Source organism: Schistocerca nitens, chromosome 10 (assembly GCF_023898315.1).
Source record: "Schistocerca nitens isolate TAMUIC-IGC-003100 chromosome 10, iqSchNite1.1, whole genome shotgun sequence".
In the NCBI taxonomy this organism is placed as follows: domain Eukaryota; kingdom Metazoa; phylum Arthropoda; class Insecta; order Orthoptera; family Acrididae; genus Schistocerca; species Schistocerca nitens.
This window is the reverse complement of record NC_064623.1, coordinates 77,494,625-77,515,149: the sequence shown is the minus strand read 5'-3', so window position 1 is coordinate 77,515,149 and position 20,525 is coordinate 77,494,625. Positions and strand designations below refer to the sequence as shown.

Below are 20,525 nucleotides of genomic sequence, written 5' to 3'. Positions count from 1 at the left end.
TGAATGTAATATGAGAAAAACTAATCCGTAGTTGCCTAACAGTTCAAACAGTGATGACAATTCACTTAGTTTCAGGGATTATATACATCTTACATTACTTTGTGTTGTAATTTTGATGTATATCATGTGCACAAAATTATCTTGTGAACTTGTGGGATTATGGCTACAGTTTCTTGAATAAGATGTGCACTCTATGGCTATGTTTATACCAGGATTTCACACAGTAAATTCAACCTACTGCTACGAAAATATCCTCTTTCTTGTTGCTCTCTGTATGATAGCTTCCAGCCAGAGCATGAGTGAAAACGTCTTGCCTTATTCGTAGATGTTTGGCTGTTTCTAAAAAAATTTAGATACCTACTAGGGTGAGATTCGCTCACCTTAACTGGTGATGTAATATGGTTGGCTTTGCAGCATCTCAGTTTTGTGTCCCAAGTTTGAAACCTGATTATTGTTTCTATTTATTTATTTATTTATTTATTTATCTGCCCATGTCTGTAAAAGATTACTACACAAATGGTTTTCAATGTATATTGGTATAATGTTGGCCTTATTCATCAAATAATTTTATGTCCAGTAAATGAATTAAAAAGAAAAAAAAAAAAGAAATCAGTGAACAGAAAAAATTATTTGAAATTGTTCTCAGTGAAATTCCTGTATTGTCTCGATTCACAATGAATAGCGAGTGCTAGTTTTTGGAAAACTGGTGTGTTATGCGTGGTTTGCTGCGAAATTATTGCCAATGTGGTAAATATTTAGCTGGGCTGAGCTGCTTGTGCACTAAAAGGTGTCTAAATTATGTCGAAAACTTTGACACTTGTTTTCTCACAAATGGTTGAGTATCTGCAATTAAGCTGAGACAGGCGTTTTCTTATTTTGCCTCCTCTTCCACTGAGCAAAGTTTCTGGCACTTGCTTGTAATTAAAACATGCAACAGTACAATCACGTATGCCAGATCTCTCTCCTAAGAGTCATCAGGTGCATCTCTCTGGGGTACTAGCAGATACTTGCAATTTAATTTTTGCGGTATGTAGATGGAACTGGCCCAGACAAATACTACTGATAACATGTTTCATTTAATGCCTTGTGTCAGCGCAAAGCATTGGTTCATTTCCTATTGCAATTAAATTTATTTGTAAAGTGGAATTTTATGTGCCCATTTGATGGAGCAGTACCAAATTAGTCTTGTGTGATACTGACAGCCAGTACTCCAGCAAAACTGAATGATGCTGCTGCATCTCAGTAGCAGTCAGTGCAGGGAAGGGTGGCATAGTGGTCGCTGTTGAAGTGTTGTACTGACCCTGGTAATGCACTAGACTAATTTGGGTCTGCTGTATCAAATGGGCACATAAATATCTGCATTAAAAATAATTTTGTAATGAGAAATAAACAGATGCTTTCTATCAACACTGGGTGTCACATGACAGACTTGATGAGCAGTATTTGTTTGGGCTGATTCCAGGTGCACAGTGCAAAAACTGATCATCACAGAAAATGTGTCTGGGGGTTGAGGCTAGGTATTCACACATTCACTATGTTTTAATTTTTGTGTGTTAGAATACTTATAATACACTGTATTTGATGCTTCTTTTACAGACTGTATTCACGGACCTTGCTAACAGACTGGTGTACTCAACTTTAAACGATGGACACAGCATACGTGTGTCCTATACTAATATATCATTCACGCCATCTGACGTTCTCTTCAGTGACTCTGATCCACGGGTATTTTTGATTCTTGACAGAGAACATCAAGAACGTGGGGTGAGTATATTGTCATTGCAGCTCTGTTTGTTTTCTGGGGTACTAAATATTGGTTACAGATAGTTGTTAGTGTGTTGTAATTAATTTTTTTGCTGGAATGCTTCGAGTTTCTATAAATATTTGCATAAACTCTTGTGCTAAATGTGTGCTCTTGAATGATAGGTACCAGTCTTGCTCGGTCTTATGTTAATGACCGTGGCTAGTACATTGAGGAGTGTGCTATTGCTCAACCGCTATAGTGAATGCTAAAGTTTCCTTTACAGTCTTTTGTGTAAAATGATTAAATAGTGTGAAACTTTCATTGACAAGAAATTTACTTCACATCATAAAACTTTTCTGCACAAAGTAATCTACTACTACTTTTCATTTTGGCTATCTGAGACCATGTTAATTCAGGTATCTTTTATTTCTGCTGGTCTTTGTCCTTGTCCAATATTCTTTCATTCTCATACTTTGCAACTTCCTTCACTCTTCTTCCACAATGCTTTTGCCTTGTGTGTAATTTTGTCATGGAAACACACGACAGCTTGAATTTGGAAGTAACCCTGTTAGAAATCTTTTTCCTCTATTCATATTTCTTCCAGACCCCTTTGTACCTCTCAGATCTAGCGTACTTTGGGTCTCTTGTTCACAAGATACTGTGTTATCTGATGTCTCAAACTCCCTCGGTTCATTCTAAGGATGTGTCCGAAGAATGTGCTCTGTCTTTTCCTGACAGTGTCAGGGAATGTCTCTATGTGGGATACACTTTTCAGTTCAGTTGTCTTCTGTATTGAGTGTCTTCTCCTCTTTGAGGCTGTACTATCCTCCTGAGAATCATATGTTCCAAAAGTTCTGGCCTCTTAAGTAAAACTGTTCTTATGAGGTCCAGATTTCCTGCCGAGATAAGTTTTCGGGGTTGATTACTGTCTGGCAATGGCCCACTTTTTCATTGATTGAAAGATTCTTCGTATTGTAAGTGTTCACAGTTAGTTTTTATCCTAAGTACATCTTGTTTATTTGTCCTCTCATTGCTTCTGTTATTTCAGTCATTAATGGGCAGTTCACTTTTTGTGAACCTCACTGAATGATGATAACTGCAACAGGCCTCAACTGAAATCCGTGCAGTTGCTTTTGGTGGGAAATACTCTTCTTGTAACAATTCAAGAAAGGCACTGACCAATTTAAGTGTCTTCAAAATGAGAGCATATCAGTATACCTCAGTTGCTAAGAATGTTGTATGCAGAAGGAAAAAAGGCTAAAACTTGAGTTCCTGCCTGGTAAAGTTTTGTAACAACAGCACTCTGCCACTGAGGCAGGTGTCATTCTACAATTTTTGTTTATGTGGTGTAAAAAGTAAGTGTAGATAGAGCTCTCGGGCCTTTTCACTATCATCCTATACAAGTAGTGCCTGTCTGTTGCCACGCTGGCCTTTCAGCTATTCTGTCACATTGGCACGTAAGAAACTCTCTTCTGTTGATACACGGGTGACGAGGGAAGTGTGTGTTCAATGGACCACTGATTTTGCTCACTTTTGCACAATTGTGGTTCATAGCTAGATGTAAGAAATTCTGGTGTAGTACCAGGTGTTTCTTCAGCATATTTGAGAAACTGTGGTTCACAGTTTTGTGAGTTTATTGAATTACTGCACGAGAGCACCAGTCACTGAGTTGCGATATCAGGACAAGACTAAAAGCTTGGATATAATATAATTTAATTCTTCTGCCCCTCCCCCTACCTGTACCCAATCATCTTCTCCCAAACACTTGTACTGCTACAAGGAATGATGTTTGTATAGAAAGGAACCGTAACAACTGCAAAATCAGTCTTTTTTTTTTCCTAAATGAAAGAGAATCCCAAAAACCAAAAAACTGTTCATCACAATTATAGTCACAAATCAACTCAGCCTCTTCTGCGGTTCTAAACAAAATACAGATCTGTGGATTTGGCTCCAAGTAACTCACTAGGGCTGGAACTAAACACTGAAATGACCAGTACCTGGAGAGAGCTGTTTTACACTGCAGAAGCCTGCTTCTCGTTGTTAGACTCTAGTCACAGATTGCACATCGACGGGAGCAGAATCGAGGGACTGCGAGCATTCGGTTCACAAATCGGCCATCTGTTCTCGACGGGAACTATCTGCAATGATCCCTGGCTTTCCTTAAGTAGCTACTCTCCAGGAAGAGAAAACGTGTGGTCTTGCAGTTTGCTGTTGCCTGGCCAGTTGCCCAGTGGTCCATAGCTATCAGTACCTCTCCTGGCAGTTAGGGGGTATATTTGAAAATCCCAAGTGGCTGCTATGGACTGTGTGAGCATTGCATTCCATTGACAGGCACATTACAGCCGTCATGCATGTTGCGGCTTGTACCCCTGGGCACCATAGTAACAACAACAATAATTGTAGTGGTACATTTGTGACTAGGTGTAATCTAGGTATAATAATGAATACTACTGAAATTAGCAGGTAGAAGCCAACTGTGAGGACGGACAGTTTGGGATTTGAAGAAGTGTAGGAACACATGAGGCAATACTGACCCTGTGCCTGATTTTAGAAGATATGTTAAATAGAGGCAAACTTACATTTATAGCATCTGTAGATTAGAGTAAGCGTATGACAGTGTTCATTGGTATACACCCTGTGAATTCTGAAAGTAGCAGGGATAAAATACGGGGAGCAAAAGTTACATATCATTTGTACAAAAACCAGATTGCAGCAAGAGAATTCAAAGGCGTGAAAGGCAAGCATAAGTGAGTGAAACAGAGTTATAGCCTATCCCCCATGTCCTTTCTACAATGCCATACCCAGCAGTAACGTACTTTTACAATGCCACACTCAGCAGTAATGCACTTCTTTATTGACAATAAGCCTAAACGTGAATGGGCATTTTTATTACCACAGAACAAAAGTGAAAGCTCCTATTGTTTAATATTGCATTATTAAAAATAAATAAACTAAATGAGTATTGGGTGATAGTGTTAACTAAATGTGTCACAATTAAATTTTATTACAGTGAAACAATAAACCTTTTAAATAGGCAACAGCCATAAGATCAGTTGTAATGTGAATTATCTCCTCACTTTTAAAAATCCATATCTTTGTTCACAGTCAGATATCAATGTTGAAATTTTTGCAGTGTGTTGCTATCATATAGGTGCACAAACTGTGCAAAACTCATTTTGATATTCAGTCCCACCTGAGATAACTATTTCCAAACTTTACAAAAAAATGAAAATTTTCAAATTTCAAAAATTCATAAAAAATTAAGGAAACATTTGTAAGTGTTCTTGTTTTATATGAGGCTAGTAGTGTATGATATCTAACTATAGGGAAAAAAATAGATTCTCATAAATCACTCCTTGTTTGTTATTTTTGGGCCTAAAAAGTGGATTTTTGAAAATTTGGATACCAAACTTTGGAGGTCATTTTGACTGGTTATTTTTGAATTTCGAGAATTTTGTGTAATAGACAATGTTGTAGAAGACACTTTTCTAAAAACAATCATGTCAATTGCAATGTTGTAACTTAACCCAGTGCAGAGATATTCAAATTTTTGCTAATGTCTCCAGATTGAAAAATCGCCGTGTGCCTACAATAAAAATGGCCAACATCCAGTAAAGGTGCAAGATAAATTATTGTAGAAAACTGATTCGAACTTCTCAAATATAGGGCAATCACATATAAAAAAATTAAAATATTTAAAAATGGTCAAGCAACCATCACTGGACCACTTCATATGGATTGACCCAACCCCGGCAAATGGCTGCCCATATTGAGCCACATTACACCCCCTGGAAGCAGCTCTTCTCCGTGTGTTTAAGAGTGTACGAGGAAACCTGTAACTCCTACCCATCCAGATGTGGTTATATTATAAAGAAACTTTCTTTGATCAAGAGAACCACACATGAATACAGGCGTGGAACTGCACTTGTGCCTCAGCTCAGATTAACCGACTTGCCCTTCACACTGCCATATCTTACCCAGTGTAGGAAGGAAACTTCCTGCCTTTCACCAATCACACAGAGTATATATGATGTTTAGGAGAATATGCACCGTAGTGGCAGAAGCATGGACTCTTTAGATTGGGTAAGGTTCCATCTCCAAAATGCGTCCACAGTCTTGGTCTCACGGTCGTGTTTCGCTTCCCGAGCACGGGGTCCCGGGTTCAATTCCTGACGGGGTCAGGGATTTTCACCTGCCTTGAGATGACTTGGTGTTTGTGTTGCCCCTCATCATTTTATCATCATTCATGAAAGTGGTGAGATTGGGCTAAGCACAGGTTTGGAATTTGTACGGGCACTGTTAACCGTGTAGTTGAGTGCCCCACATACCAATCATCATCATCATCATCATCACCATCATCATCCAAAATGGAGCAGTTAGGCAAACCATTCACTGTAGTGTTGTGGAATGTCCTAGCAGGTCATATTGTGGAACTTTCCAGGATTTCCTGATGTCAATGAATGGCACAGATGTTTTATACTAAAAATTTAAATGTCTGTTCTGTAAATTTTGTGCTATTGTTTGTCTGTTGTTTAATAATGTGCTTACAAACCACGAAATGAGTAAATAAATAAATAAATCCAAAGATACATGATTCCCTGTAGAAAGACAGTTGTTTGGGGAAGATTATTATCAAGGGAGGGGGGCAGAGGAGGGACAGAGTGGAGCACAGTACTGTCAGACTTCTAGTCCTCTGCCTTAGTGAGTTGTGCAAATGCTGCACTTGTGTTGTACTCTACAGGCTCTTGAAACTTTGACCTCCTGTTTCTTGGATATGCTTGAAGAGTGAATCATTCTAGAGTGGTGCTTGTTGCAGCTAAATGTGTACTACAACTGTGTGAAACATGGGTAAAATTGGTGACCTGGTGGCTGTATGCTTCTGTTAGACTCCTCTGCAAGCTGTGATCCTCAGAACTTTATTTATAGTGTGATTCCTTTGTAAATTTACAGTTGAGAGATCCTTTATTATATCCTCATTTGCCTTGCATTAAATAGAGATATCTAACAACACGTACTACATAATGACCTTCGTTTTCCTTTGATCACTGTGCCGCTTCTGACCCCCCCCCCCCCCCCCCCCGTTCTTCCTTCCCTCCCTCCCCATAGCTCTCGATCTTGGAACCTCCTCCATAGTGCAGAGTGAAAAACTGTAGTATGCTCATTAAGTGTATGTTTCTCTGTGAAATTTCCTCAATTTTTCAGATTATTTGTTTTACCTGAGAAAAGTTTCATGTATTTGAAGATTTAAGATCTTACTCAACAGTTTGTCATTGAAGTGGCAATTTGAGTGGTATGTTGACTGCTTTGAGTGGTTTGACTCAAATTTGTTTTGTGCTACTAAAATAGATTGCAACATGACAGTGCAATAAATCAATTGAAAACTATTTACCCTTATTTTTATGCAGAAACTCCAAAAGCTGTGTAATTCATGCTGTTTTTGATGTCCAGAATTTCTTCATGTGCATGATGTTTTTTTCAGCTGTGGGTGACAACAGATTTTGGAGTTAGTTTTACTCAAGTGCAACAACGAGTGAGGACGTTCTACTGGTCGGGCCCTTGGGCTGATCCTCCACTGCTGTACGTAGAGAGGCAGGAACCATCCGGAGAGTCCACGGTCATATCGTCAAAGTCCCTGTTCTTAAATGATAACAGCAGCATTGTCATACGGGACGTTCTAGATTTTCAGATCAAGGGAGACTTTGCTTTTGCCACGAGGCGTGTAAACGTAAGTGAATTTCTGCTTCTTACTACATACATGATAAATATAATTCTGCAAAGATTTGTACAATAGAAAGTGCTGATCATTTTAATCTAACATCACAAATTACATAGAACGCAATTATTGAAAGTTGAACAGCACATCATCTCAGCTTAAATTTTTTCCATTTTATTTGTTGGTTGTCATTTAAAAAATATATCAGGCATATAGAGTGGAACAGAATGTGACCTAGTTTCACAAACACTTTTTAATTCCTTGAAAGTAATCAGGGTAATTAAGAAAAACTTAATTATTGATTTGAAATATTACATGAACAACTGCTGATACCTATATAAGTGAAATGTCAAAAAGTTCATTTTATCAAGGTCCATCTATTTTGTACATAAAAAGTTACATTACTCTGATGTTTAAGTATCAGAATGGTTTCATTCAAATCAAGTACTAAATTCAGGACATTTAGAGAACAGAAGACACTAGGAAAGCAAGCAGGTGTCAATAAGATCATGTATTCTGAACAAAACTTGAAAGAAAGAAAGAAAGAAAGAGAGAAAAAATCACTCAAATGTTTTGTGAAATTATTTGTTTGAAAGTAAGAAATAAAACAGATTGGAGAAACATATGATGGACCTTTTAACAATGCTAGAAATCTTGTACAACAAATGAGGTGTGTCAAGTGTTTATCTAATCTGTTACATGTATTATTTTTAGACAAATCATTTTATAAAGCATTTGATTTTTATTTGTACCTATAAATGAAATAGCTTCAAACTAACAAGTAGAAAATATGCAGCACAGCGGTCACCTCAAACAAATGCTGAGCAAACGAAAATGTTTGCTTATAGGGATCTCATATGTCATACAAATTGTAGCAATTGCTATTTATTTCTCCTTTAATTTTAGATGTCTAGCTACTGTAAGACCAAGTAAAACAATATTTTAATCACTTTTCACTGACAGTGTGTTACAGTTTGGTACTGTCGAGTGGTGTCCATACCACTAGTAATTTGCTGCAGTTACTTGAAAGTCATTGATGAGGCTGCTTGTGTATTATAGCCTGTTTGCATGTTTTGAGCTTCCTGTGATTTCATACATCATTTCATTTATGCCATTTTTCTATAAGGATTGCTGTAGATTCTTGTAGTTTCAGTGTGTAATGTACCTTCTACTGCAACAAAATTTAACGGGTTTCAAGCTCTTGATCGAGGGGGGGGGGGGTCCTTGCTTGTGGCGAGTCTTTGAACAGTGCAGACTATAATGCACTTTTTAATACTTTGTTCAAAGTCATCTGGTGGTGCGAGAAGTCAAGTGACAAGTGTTGAGGAGGAGGACAAAGGGATTTGCTGCATGATATCCGTACACAAGTCTTATGTATCCAAGGGAAAGAAGGGGCAAAGCTTGAGTGTGTGATGGGTTCATCTGGAGGTCAAAGGAGCCTGTACCGTTGAAAAGACAACTTATTTCCGTGACGTGCTTGATGATAAAGGTCTGCCAAAACAAACGGGCGTAGAATGGTCATAACATGCCTTGTATTATGACACTCACTGAACTTCACTGCACTAAAGTACACTACTCTGCACACAATAATCCAGGTGGTGATAGAACAGGCGGGAGGGGGGGGTGGAGGGCGGCGGCGAACTGGGTGTCAGACTTTGTGCAGATGCAGTCAAGGAACATCCCTTGGGGGAACACAGCTCACGAAGGTGGTGCAGATGACACAGTAGCACTTCTCTCGTTAACTGGACTGTGGAAAAACATCGAAACTGGTCGTGGGTGCAAAATACTGCTGTCAGCCGCAAACTGGCGAAGGGTGGCAGCTGATATCATGAGCCACGTGATTTTGTGTGAAACAAGCTGCTGAGAGCGCAGCCGGGAAGTGTTACCGTGTCTAAGTCAGGACAGGGACTGCTCGAGCTATTGTTCAGTATGTGCGACTCCAGAAATTGTGGCAGCCTAGTTTCTACTTATGGCAGAAGTGACAGATGATGTTGCTGGGGAGACGTGGTGGTACCTTGGCTGGCAGGAGCTTTGCTGATAGCTGGTGTTCAGTCAGTGCAGCTTGTCATCTGCTGTTGCTACAAGTAGAGGCGAATGGTAGGAGTTGTCACAATATATACGGACAGGGTGAGTAGCGAACTGCTGCTACTTGCTGATTGTCCTGTGGTGTAAAAGCAAAGATGATGTGACTTACCAAACGAAAGTGCTGGCAGGTTGATAGACACACAAACATGTTTGTGTGTCTATCAACCTGCCAGTGCTTTCGTTTGGTAAGTCACATCATCTTTGTTTTTAGATATATTTTTCCCACGTGGAATGTTTCCCTCTATTATCTTCATAGGATATGAGATCAGTTAGACAAAACTTCTAGTTGGTGTGATGAGTAGTAGATTGCTCTCTGTATAAAAAAAAAATGCAATGAGTTGGAAGAACAATCCCATGATGTTAGTGTACAGGATTAGTATTGTACTGCTTGGGGCACTCACATCAGTTATCTAGACGTAATGTTGCAGAGTGGTATGAAATGGAACAATCTTGGAAGAACGGTAATAAAGAAGGTGAATGGCCAACTTCAGTTTATTGAGGGAATTCTAGGAAAGTGTAGTTCATCTGTAATGGAGACTGTGTATGGAATGCTATTGCAACCCATTCTTGAACACTGCTCCAGTGTTTGGGATCACCACCAGGTGAGGTTAAAGGAAGACATTAAAGCATTTCAGAAGCATGCTGCTGGATTTGTTACCAATAGGTTTTGTCTACATGCGAGTGTTATGGAGATGCTTTGTGGAATCAAATGGTAGTCCATGGAGGGAAGATAATGTTCCTTTTGTGGAACACTGTTGAGAAAATTCAGAGAACTGGCAATCAAAGCTGACTACAGAATGATTCTAGTACCACCAACATACATTTCACATAAGGATAGCAGGTTACTGTTGTGTCAGTAAAGTGCAGCTTAATGTACGTTAATAACACGGTGTCTTGACAATAGGAAGTGCATCTGCTGTAGGTTCCTTGTACAGTATAAAGCAGCAGATAGAATGCTTGGTGTCTACTCCATTTTTAAAAAGTTTTAAAAGGTTTAGACTCATTACTTAAACTGATATTTTCCCCTAAAGTTCTGTGTAGCTTGTGAAGTATACATGCTGTTCCTGTATTTTGAAACAATACAACTGTGTTTTTTATATTAATAGTTTCCCCTTCAACTTACCATTATCTGCTCTTATTGACAAGGCACTCACAATAGAAGAATAATCCATTTGTTTGATCTAAACATTGATAATACCTCACCCAGTGATGGCAACCCAATTGTCTTGCGTTACTTATGTTAAAAAATGTAAGAATTATTGCAAAGTACTCTACAGCTTTAAAAAACATATAAAAATATAATTTTCTCTGCAGACAACAGCAGTTAGTCTGATGGTGTCATATCGTGGAGCGCCATTCAAGGAAGCACAGTTCGACAGGACAATATCACCACACACCGGATACTACATTGCAGACGTCAGCGGCACAGATGTGTTTGTGGTGGCCAGCCATCTGGATATTCTGCCCACGCTTTACGCATCACGCAATGCCGATGCCAGCGTTTACTCTCTTTCACTCGATAACTTCTTCTGCTACTTCCCTGGTAGTTCATGGAAGAACTCGTGGCTTGAGTAAGTAATGTTGAACAGTAATTCCTAATATACTATTGGTGGTGGTGGTGGTGGTGGTGGTGGTGGTGGTGGTGGTGGTAATTGTCTTCAGGTTGAAGATAGGTTTGATGCACCTCTGCATGCTTTTGTATCCAGTGAAAGTTGTCCTCTGGGTATGACTAGTGTAACTTACATCCACTTTAACCTGCTTGTATATTCAAGTCTTTGTGTCAGAGCCCATCCGAATTTAAGGAAAAAATGAAATTTTCTGGATCGAATAAGTGGCTAATTAGCAAGTTTTCCTAATAAAAGTGATCATTTTTGGAGTCAGAAAAATAGGGCTGCAAAACTATTCATCTGAATTTTGGAAATAATCATTACTTTAGAATTGAACATTTTTGAAAAATGATCTTTCGATGATGAACAGCTTTCAAAATAAATGGTTCGTGAAAAAGTAAAATGTTGACTGAGAAGGGGAAAGTGGGGGCTTTTGATCTGAGTATGTTTTTGTAGTCAAAATTATTTATTAACTCACTCCAAATTTTGTCTCCACGTTTGTACCATTGTTCAAATTATGGGTACCTTGTTGTAAGAATTATTTCTAGGTAAACCAATCAGATTATCAGCATCATGAATCTAGAAATTACCTGGTGAAAAATGGAACTTTTTCTGCTGAAATAAGAAAGTAACCGTTGTGTGTATTTATCATATACACTGAGGTGACAAGTCACGGGATAGTGATATGCAGATGTACAGATGGTGTTAGTACTGTGTACACAGGATATAGAAATTCAGTTCATTGATTGAGCTGCCATTTGTATTCGGGTGATTCATGTGGAAAGGTTTCCAACCTGATTATGAGCGCACGATGGGAATTAAGGATTTAAAAGTGGAATGGTAGTTGGAGCTAGATGCATCAGACATTCCATTTTGGAAAACATTAGGGAATTCAATATTGCAAGGTCCACTGTGTCGAGAGTATGTGGAGAATACCAAATTTCAGACATTACTTCACACCATAGACAACATGGTGGCCAACAGCCTTCACTTAATGACAAAGAGCAGCAGTGTTCGCGTAAAATTGTCAGTGCTATCAGACAAGCAACACGGTGTGAAATAACTGCAGAAATCAACGTGGGATGTACAGTGAATGTATCTGTCAGGACTGTCTGGTGAAATTTGGTGTTAATGGACTATGACAGCAGATGGCTGATGCTAGTGCCTTTGCTAACAGCACGATATCGGCTGCAGCACCTCTCCTATGTTCGTTACCATATTGGTTGGACTGTAGATGACTGGAAAACCGTGGCTCAGTCAGATGAATCCCAAAATCGGTTGGTAAGGGACGATGGCAGGGTTGGAGTGTGGCACAGGCCCCACAAAACTGTGGCCCAGGTTAAGTCACTGAGCGAGGTGGTGGCTCCATTATGGTGTGGGCTGTGTTTTCATGGAACAGATTGGGCCTTGTGGTCCAACTGAACCAATCATTGACTTGAAATGGTTATTTTTGGCTACTTGGAGATCATTTATAGCCAAACAGAATTTTTATGGACGACATGCACCATCTCAGTGGGCCACAATTGTTCACGATTGGTTTCAAGAACATTCTGGACAATGTGAACCAAGGATCTAGCCACCCAGTTTGCCCGACATGAATCCCACTGAACATTTATGGGACATAATCAAGAGGTCATTTCGTACCCAAAACCATGCATCAGCAACACTTTGTAAATGGTGACTGTAGAGGCACCATGGCTCAATATTTCTGCAGGAGACTTCAGACGACTTGTCAAGTCCATGCCACGTCAGGTTGGTGCTCTACACTAAGCAAAAAGTGGTCTGACACAATATTGGGAGGTATCCCATGATTTTTTGGTCACCTCGCTGTTTTCATAAAACAAGATTAAACAAAGAAAGAAAAAAATGTGTCACTGTCAGTAGTGGTATAGAGTAAGTGGATAGATCAGCCTTGCTCTGTTACAGAATGATATTCTGACATGCAAAGATTGATTCATAGGTGTGAAATATTTGAAAATATTACTCTGAGAGTAAAATAATCATTAAAAAATTACTTCAGTGTGTTTTGCACTTACAAATCCCTGCTTGCATAGTAATGTCCCCCTGTATTTGATGGCACCAGTTATAATTTGTCGGGAGACTGAAGACCAAGAACCCCCCCCCCCCCCCCACTCCTCTCTCTCTCTCTCTCTCTCTCACACACACACACACACACACACACACACACACACACACACACACAGATTGCCTGTACAAACACAGGATAAGGGATCAGGTATGGCACACTATGTCTCGAACTGTGAGTTTAGTATTTTCTGTGGTTCTTTCCTGCAACATTGTCATCATAGAAATTCATAGAATCCAGTCTTGGAAACTGAAAGGAACTCTCATGTATGTTTTCTTGAGTTCCAGTGAACACAGGATAAGGGATCAGGTATGGCACACTATGTCTCGAACTGTGAGTTTAGTATTTTCTGTGGTTCTTTCCTGCAACATTGTCATCATAGAAATTCATAGAATCCAGTCTTGGAAACTGAAAGGAACTCTCATGTATGTTTTCTTGAGTTCCAGTGAATGATAAACTAAAGTGGATCAAAATGTGCAGGTACCAGAAACATTGGTTTACCATGCTGTGTACGCAGAGTTATCTTCCGTCACATTGATTTATAAACAGTGTTTGCATAGTTTATGTGCTTTACCCCACAGTTGTGTAAGAGGCTTAAGTTGCAGCAGAAAACAAGCAAAAATTTTAAAAAGAAGTTTGTAGTCAGGAAAAGGGAGCTTGCAAAGATGTTGTGTTGTATTTGCATTCCAATACTTCATAATGTTATATATTTACTCCCCAAGGCCCAAGTCTTTAACTGGTGAGATAGATTTATATTTGCCTCAGTTGCTGAAAGAAAATGTGGGGGTAGTTCCTTTCAAAAGCACACAACCATTTTTGTTCCATCCAATCTAATGCATTAAGGTGTTGCAATGGTCAAGACAGGCTACAGTTATTTGGCTGGAATGGGATTTAGGTCCCCACCTGGCCTCCAGACTGAGGTTTTCCTTTGTTTTCCTAAGTCTATGAAGGTGAATCTTTCTTTTGAAAAAGATCTGACATTTTCTCTTCTCACCCTTGCCCTGTATCACATGTGCTCAATTTCTAATGTATTCATTCCAGACAGGCATTAATTATCAGTCTTCGGTTGTCCAATCTCTCATTGACTGGGGTAGTACACATTAAACTTGGGCTGTTACACACTAAACTTCCTTCATTTTAGAATGTTAATAGAGCTTAATGTCCCATATGTGAATAGCACATTAGAGATGAGTCTATCTTTTTACTTATTCTTATGTCAGAAATTCCTCCCCATGAACCATGGACCTTGCCGTTGGTGGGTAGGCTTGCGTGCCTCAGTGATACAGATAGCTGTACCATAGGTGCAACCACAATGGAGGGGTATCTGTTGAGAGGCCAGACAAACATGTGGTTCCTGAAGAGGGGCAGCAGCCTTTTCAGTAGTTGCAGGGGCAACAGTTTGGATGATTGACTGATTTGGCCTTGTAACACAAACCAAAATGGCCTTTCTGTGCTGGTACTGAGAGTGGCTGAAAGCAAGGGGAAACTACAGCTGTAATCCCGAGTGCATGCAGCTTTACTGTATGATTAAATGATGATGGCGTCCTCTTGGGTAAAATGTTCTGCAGGTAAAATAGTCCCCCATTCGGATCTCCGGCCGGGGCCTACTCAGGAGAACATCGTTATCAGGAGAAAGAAAACTGGCGTTCTACGGATCAAAGCGTGGAATGTCAGATCCCTTAATCGGGCAGGTAGGTTAGAAAATTTAAAAAGGGAAATGGATTGGTTAAAGTTAGATATAGTGGGAATTAGTGAAGTTCGGTTGCAGGAGGAACAAGACTTCTGGTCAGGTGAATACAGGGTTATAAATACAAAATGAAATAGGGGTAATGCAGGAGTAGGTTTAATAATGAATAAAAAAATAGGAATGCAGGTAAGCCACTACAAACAGCATAGTGAACGTATTATTGTGGCCAAGATAGACACGAAGCCCACACCTACCACAGTAGTACAAGTTTATATGCCAACTAGCTCTGCAGATGACGAAGAGATTGATGAAATGTATGATTACATAAAAGAAAGTATTCAGACTGTGAAGGGAGAGAAAATTTAATAGTCATGGGTGACTGGAATTCGATAGTAGGAAAAGGAAGAGAAGGAAACATAGTAGGTGAATATGGAATGGGGTAAGAAATGAAAGAGGAAGCCACCTTGTAGAATTTTGCACAGAGCATAACTTAATCATAGCTAACACTTGGTTCAAGAATCATAAAAGAAGGTTGTATACCTGGAAGAATCCTGGAGATACTAAAAGATATCAGATAGATTATATAATGGTAAGACAGAGATTTAGGAACCAGGTTTTAAATTGTAGACATTTCCAGGGGCAGATGTGGACTCTGACCACAATCTATTGGTTATGAACTGTAGATTAAAACTGAAGAAACTGTAAAAAGGTGGGGATTTAATATGGGATCTGGATAAACTGACAGAACCAGAGGTTGTAGTGAGTTTCATGTAGAACATTAGGGAATGAGTGATTGCAATGGGGGAAAGAAATATAGTAGAAGAAGAATGGGGTTTCTTTGAGAGATTAAATAGTGAAGGCACCAGAGGATCAAGTAGGTAAAAAGAAGAGGGCTAGTAGAAATCCTTGGGTAACAGAAGATATATTGAATTTAACTGATCAAAGGAGAAAATATAAAAATGCAGTAAATGAAGCAGGCAAAAAGGAATACAAACGTCTCAAAAATGAGATCGACAGGAAGTGCAAAATGGCTAAGCAGGGATGGCTAGAGGACAAATGTAAGGATGTAGAGGCATATCTCACAGGGGGAAAGATAGATACTGCCTACAGGAAAATTAAAGAGACTTTTGGAGAAAAGAGAACCACTTGTATGAATATCAAGAGCTCAGATGGAAACACAGTTCTAAGCAAAGAAGAGAAAGCAGAAAGGAAGCAGTGGTTGGGAAGGGAGTGAGACAGGGTTGCAGCCTATCCCCGATGTTATTCAATCTGTATATTGAGCAAGCAGTAAAGGAAACAAAAGAAAAATTCGGAGTAGGAATTAAAATCCATGGAGAAGAAATAAAAACTTTGGGGTTTACCAATGACATTGTAATTCCGTCAGAGACAGCAAAGGACCTGCAAGAGCAGCTGAATGGAATGGACAGTGTCTTGAAGGGAGGATATAAGATGAACATCAACAAAAGCAAAACGAGGATAATGGAATGTGGTTGAATTAAATCTGGTGATACTGAGGGTATTAGTTTAGGAAATGAGATGCTTAAAGTAGTAAATGAGTTTTTCTATTTGGGGAGCAAAATAACTGATGATGGTCGAAGTAGAGAGGATATATAATGTAGGCTGGCAATGGCAGGGAAAGCGTTTCTGAAGATGTGAAACTTGTTAACATCGAGTATAGATTTAGGTGTCAGGAAGTCGTTTCTGAAAGTATTTGTATGGAGTGTGGCCATGTATGGAAGTGAAACTTGGACGATAAATAGTTTAGACAAGAAGAGAATAGAAGCTTTTGAAATGTGGTGCTACAGAATAATGCTGAAGATTATATGGGTAGATAGCATAACCAATGAGGAGGTATTGAATAGAATTAGGGAGAAGAGAAATTTGTGGCACATCTTGACTAGGAGGGGGGATCGGTTGGTAGGACATGTTTGAGGCATCAAGGGATCACCAATTTAGTATTGGAAGACAGCATGGAGGGTAAAAATCGTAGAGGGAGACCAAGAGACAAATACACTAAGCAGATTCAGAAGGATGTAGGTTGCAGTAGGTACTGGGAGATGTAGAAGCTTGCACAGGATAGAGTAACATGGATAGGTGCATCAAACCAGTCTCTGGACTGAAGACCACAACAACAACAACAACAACAACATGTCAGAAATTAAGATCTGTCTACTTTGGCAAAAGAAGTGTCTAAGAACACACCCAAAGAATTCTGATATACATTACAAGTTCATAGCACATGAGTATTAAAAAAATTGTGAGGAAAAGAAAGGGAAACAATGTATGTAAAGAACTGTGTGGGCTAACCTGATGAATCTTAGTGAAACACTGTGTATATCAGTCTGGAACCATGCTACCGCTACGGTTGCAGGTTCGAATCCTGCCTCGGGCATGGATGTGTGTGATGTCCTTAGGTTAGTTAGGTTTAAGTAGTTCTAAGTTCTAGGGGACTGATGACCACAGATGTTAAGTCCCATAGTGCTCAGAGCCATTTGAACCACACGGCTTCTAATCCAAGTTTGGTAGAAGAGTTATGATTTTGAACTAACATATTTTAAACAGTTGCCTAAAGATGTTACATAGGAAAATGTGAATACAAAGAAATAAGGAATGTTATCTATTCTGAGGTTTCCAGAGAGAGAGAGAGAGAGAGAGAGAGTTGGTGGTACCATTCTCTACATATAATGCAAAACATTTAAACTTGCCATTTTATTATTACTTTTACTTATGATAACAACTCCGTTAGTGTATTTTTAGCTTTGACCAGCATTTATATTATTTTGTAGCACTTCTTTTCAGTCATAAATTTGTCTAAATTTTTTTAGGCGTGCAACGGATACAGCTTTTGCCGACCTGCACCGAGTGGAAGGTCTTCGCGGCATCTACATCGCATCCCAGGTTCACGTACCCACTTCACCGCACGGAGGAGGGCGGGTGCCGGAAATAAATACACAGCACCTGTCTACGTTCATCACTTTCGATATGGGAGGTCGCTGGAGGCCACTCACACCACCCACGACTGATGATCAGGGCAGGAACATCAGCTGTGATGTGGTGAGCAAACTACTTTCAGAATGCACAAATGTAGGCTGGCAATGTTAGTAATAGGTTCAACTTAGGGTGATGTGCATTAAAATGAAATTAAATTTCAAGTGGATATCTGTTGTGTTGTGAAATGTGCTGACATTTCTAACTTTTCCTATTGTGTTAGTGATATTTGACCTTTTTACTGTGTTTATCATTGTTTTGGGTGTCCAGCTGAGTTGCCGATTCAATTTTCTCTTCGGTTAGTTGACTTGTTGTAGGGGACCAAATAGCGAGGTCATCAGTTCTGTGGATTAGGGAAGGATGGGGAAGGAAGTGAGCCGTGCCCTTTCACAGGAACCATCCCAGCATCAATTTTAATTTTAATAACCAACAGCCTCAGTTGCACCATTTACCTAGAGTTTACCTAGGTTTCAGTCGGGATAACCCAACCTTCTTCAGAATAACAGTAACTACCGTTTGTCCATAGTGGGCATCGTCAAGCTAAAACTACAAATCCATAAATTATCGTCAGACTGTAAAAACTTATCTGAAACTGCCTCGGCCCCACTTCACAACTGCGATGCGGCAGCCACGAGTGCTGTACTGGAACTAAGTTTCTTGCTTCAAGTTGAAAAACAATAAAATAAGACTCACATTATGGTATAAAATTTATTTGTGTAGTTGAACAAACCAAAATGTAACTTGTGTAAACTGATAAAATCTGGTTTCATTATTCACGGTTTCTGAAAATTATGGCATTTACCACTACAACCTCTCATTTGTATGAGTGACAAGTGCTTCCACGTGTAATCTACCCCTTCAACTTTGACACTGTTTATGATCTGACTTCCCTTTTCTTTTTTTAGAGTCGAGGCTGTTCTCTTCATCTCACCCAGAAGTTTGCTCAGTTGAACCCTGAAACACGAACGGTTCCTCTGATGACATCAAAATCGGCACCGGGCATCATTATGGCAACTGGAACACTCGGAACTTCACTGAAGGGACGTTTTGGAGTTTTCATCAGCACTGACGCAGGACTCACGTGGCGCCAGGTTTGTGTCTATATATGTACCCATTGGAGCAGGTTTTTTTTCTATATATGTTGTAATTACATTTTCCGTACATTCTGCGAGCTTGACATCTGTGTGCTGCCTGTAATTTTAGCTTGCACTTTGTACCATATATTAGCTATCAGAGATGAAAATATGTTGAATATGTTTCTTAACCAATATGTTAACTATGTACTGCAGATTTTGATAGTTGGATTCCCTTCTGGTGGTACTTCGTACTGAAATCGGTAGACATTTGAAAAAGTAAAAGGGTGACTATAAACTAAAGCAGTTAATTTGTTCTATGATGTAATTGATTGCCTACAATATCGTTCCTTGTTGTGCCTTTTGGTGTTTGGAATAAATCATCATCTGTTGTTGCGTATCTGAGTGTAGAGGACCTCATGGAGCTAAGTACACAGTGTATCCCAGAAATGTTGCAAAACATAGAGGGGTTGCAGAGGTTGTCTTGAGGAAGAAATTGAGGATAGGAACCTGTGTGTAAGTGTGATCCAATGACTCAACAGAGCATCCAGCATACAGGCCCAGCACTTTCTGCTACGGTACCCCTTCAGCAGCAAATGTGACTTTGTATGGCAAACCGTAGGGAGAACATCTGACAAAGTTGTTCATTAATCAAAGATCTTGATTGATCGGCTTGGTCGGCAGTGGTGAAGCTGGAGCTAGCTGCTGCGTAGAAAGGCCTTGTATCCTATGAATGAAGTGCTCCGTTGCCTCAGTGGTTGACTGGTTTTGGACACGAGTTTTTATCTGCAGTTTATTTTTCTCCTTTAACACTCCAAAATCTCCCAAGGTTTTTTTGTGTGCAGGAGAAAAATACAATCCCGATGGAAATCGATGTCCGAAACCACCACCCGTCGAGGCACCAGACCCTCGTATTCATAAGAGACGAGGCCATTCTACACACCGCTAGGTGCATCTTCTCCACTGGCAATTCTGGACATCTGTCATGGTCGCTGAATAACAAACAATATTGCAAAACATTCCAGTGTACAAAGCCAAATTTGCTGCTGAAAGGTGGCCTAGTGGCATGCGCTGTGCCTATAACTTCAGCACTTTGTAGCGACATTGATCAATGTTTCTGGACACGGGTTCCTATCCTCGATTTGTTTCTGGAGGCGTCCTCTACAATCCCTCAAAGTCTGTTGCAACATTTCTGAGGCACACTTTATACATGTGAACTGCTCTGTTAAATTATGTTATGACGACATGATAGCCAAAAGCTATTAGCAGAAATTCAGAAAAAAAATTAATTACAGCTTAACTGTTACAAATTTGTAAAATACTCTCCATGAGCACTTACCGCTTCAAAAATGTCTGTTCAAGCTTCTTGAGGGAAGTCACTTCATCACGTACAGCACTGTTGTATGCTGTGATACCTCTTCATCTGGTGAGAAACGCTGCTTGTGAATTTCCTCCTTCCTCTTTGGAAACAGAAAGAAGTCACACACAGCCAGGACAGATAAATAGGGGGTGGGTGTTGTAACACTTGCATTTCTTAGTTCT

General features: G+C 39.6%; 1 protein-coding gene across 2 annotated transcripts in view; it reads left to right on the top strand.

Annotated features, from left to right (window-relative positions):
* Positions 1-20,525, top strand: part of LOC126210428 (sortilin-related receptor-like) — a 204,193-nt gene that overhangs the window by 21,619 nt on the left and 162,049 nt on the right. For both annotated transcript variants that reach the window (XM_049939658.1, XM_049939659.1), the window contains exons 3-7: positions 1,597-1,764; positions 7,224-7,469; positions 10,857-11,113; positions 17,748-17,976; positions 18,816-19,001. In XM_049939658.1, coding sequence (XP_049795615.1) covers positions 1,597-1,764; positions 7,224-7,469; positions 10,857-11,113; positions 17,748-17,976; positions 18,816-19,001 — 1,086 coding nt within the window. The remainder of the gene's footprint in view (positions 1-1,596; positions 1,765-7,223; positions 7,470-10,856; positions 11,114-17,747; positions 17,977-18,815; positions 19,002-20,525) is intronic.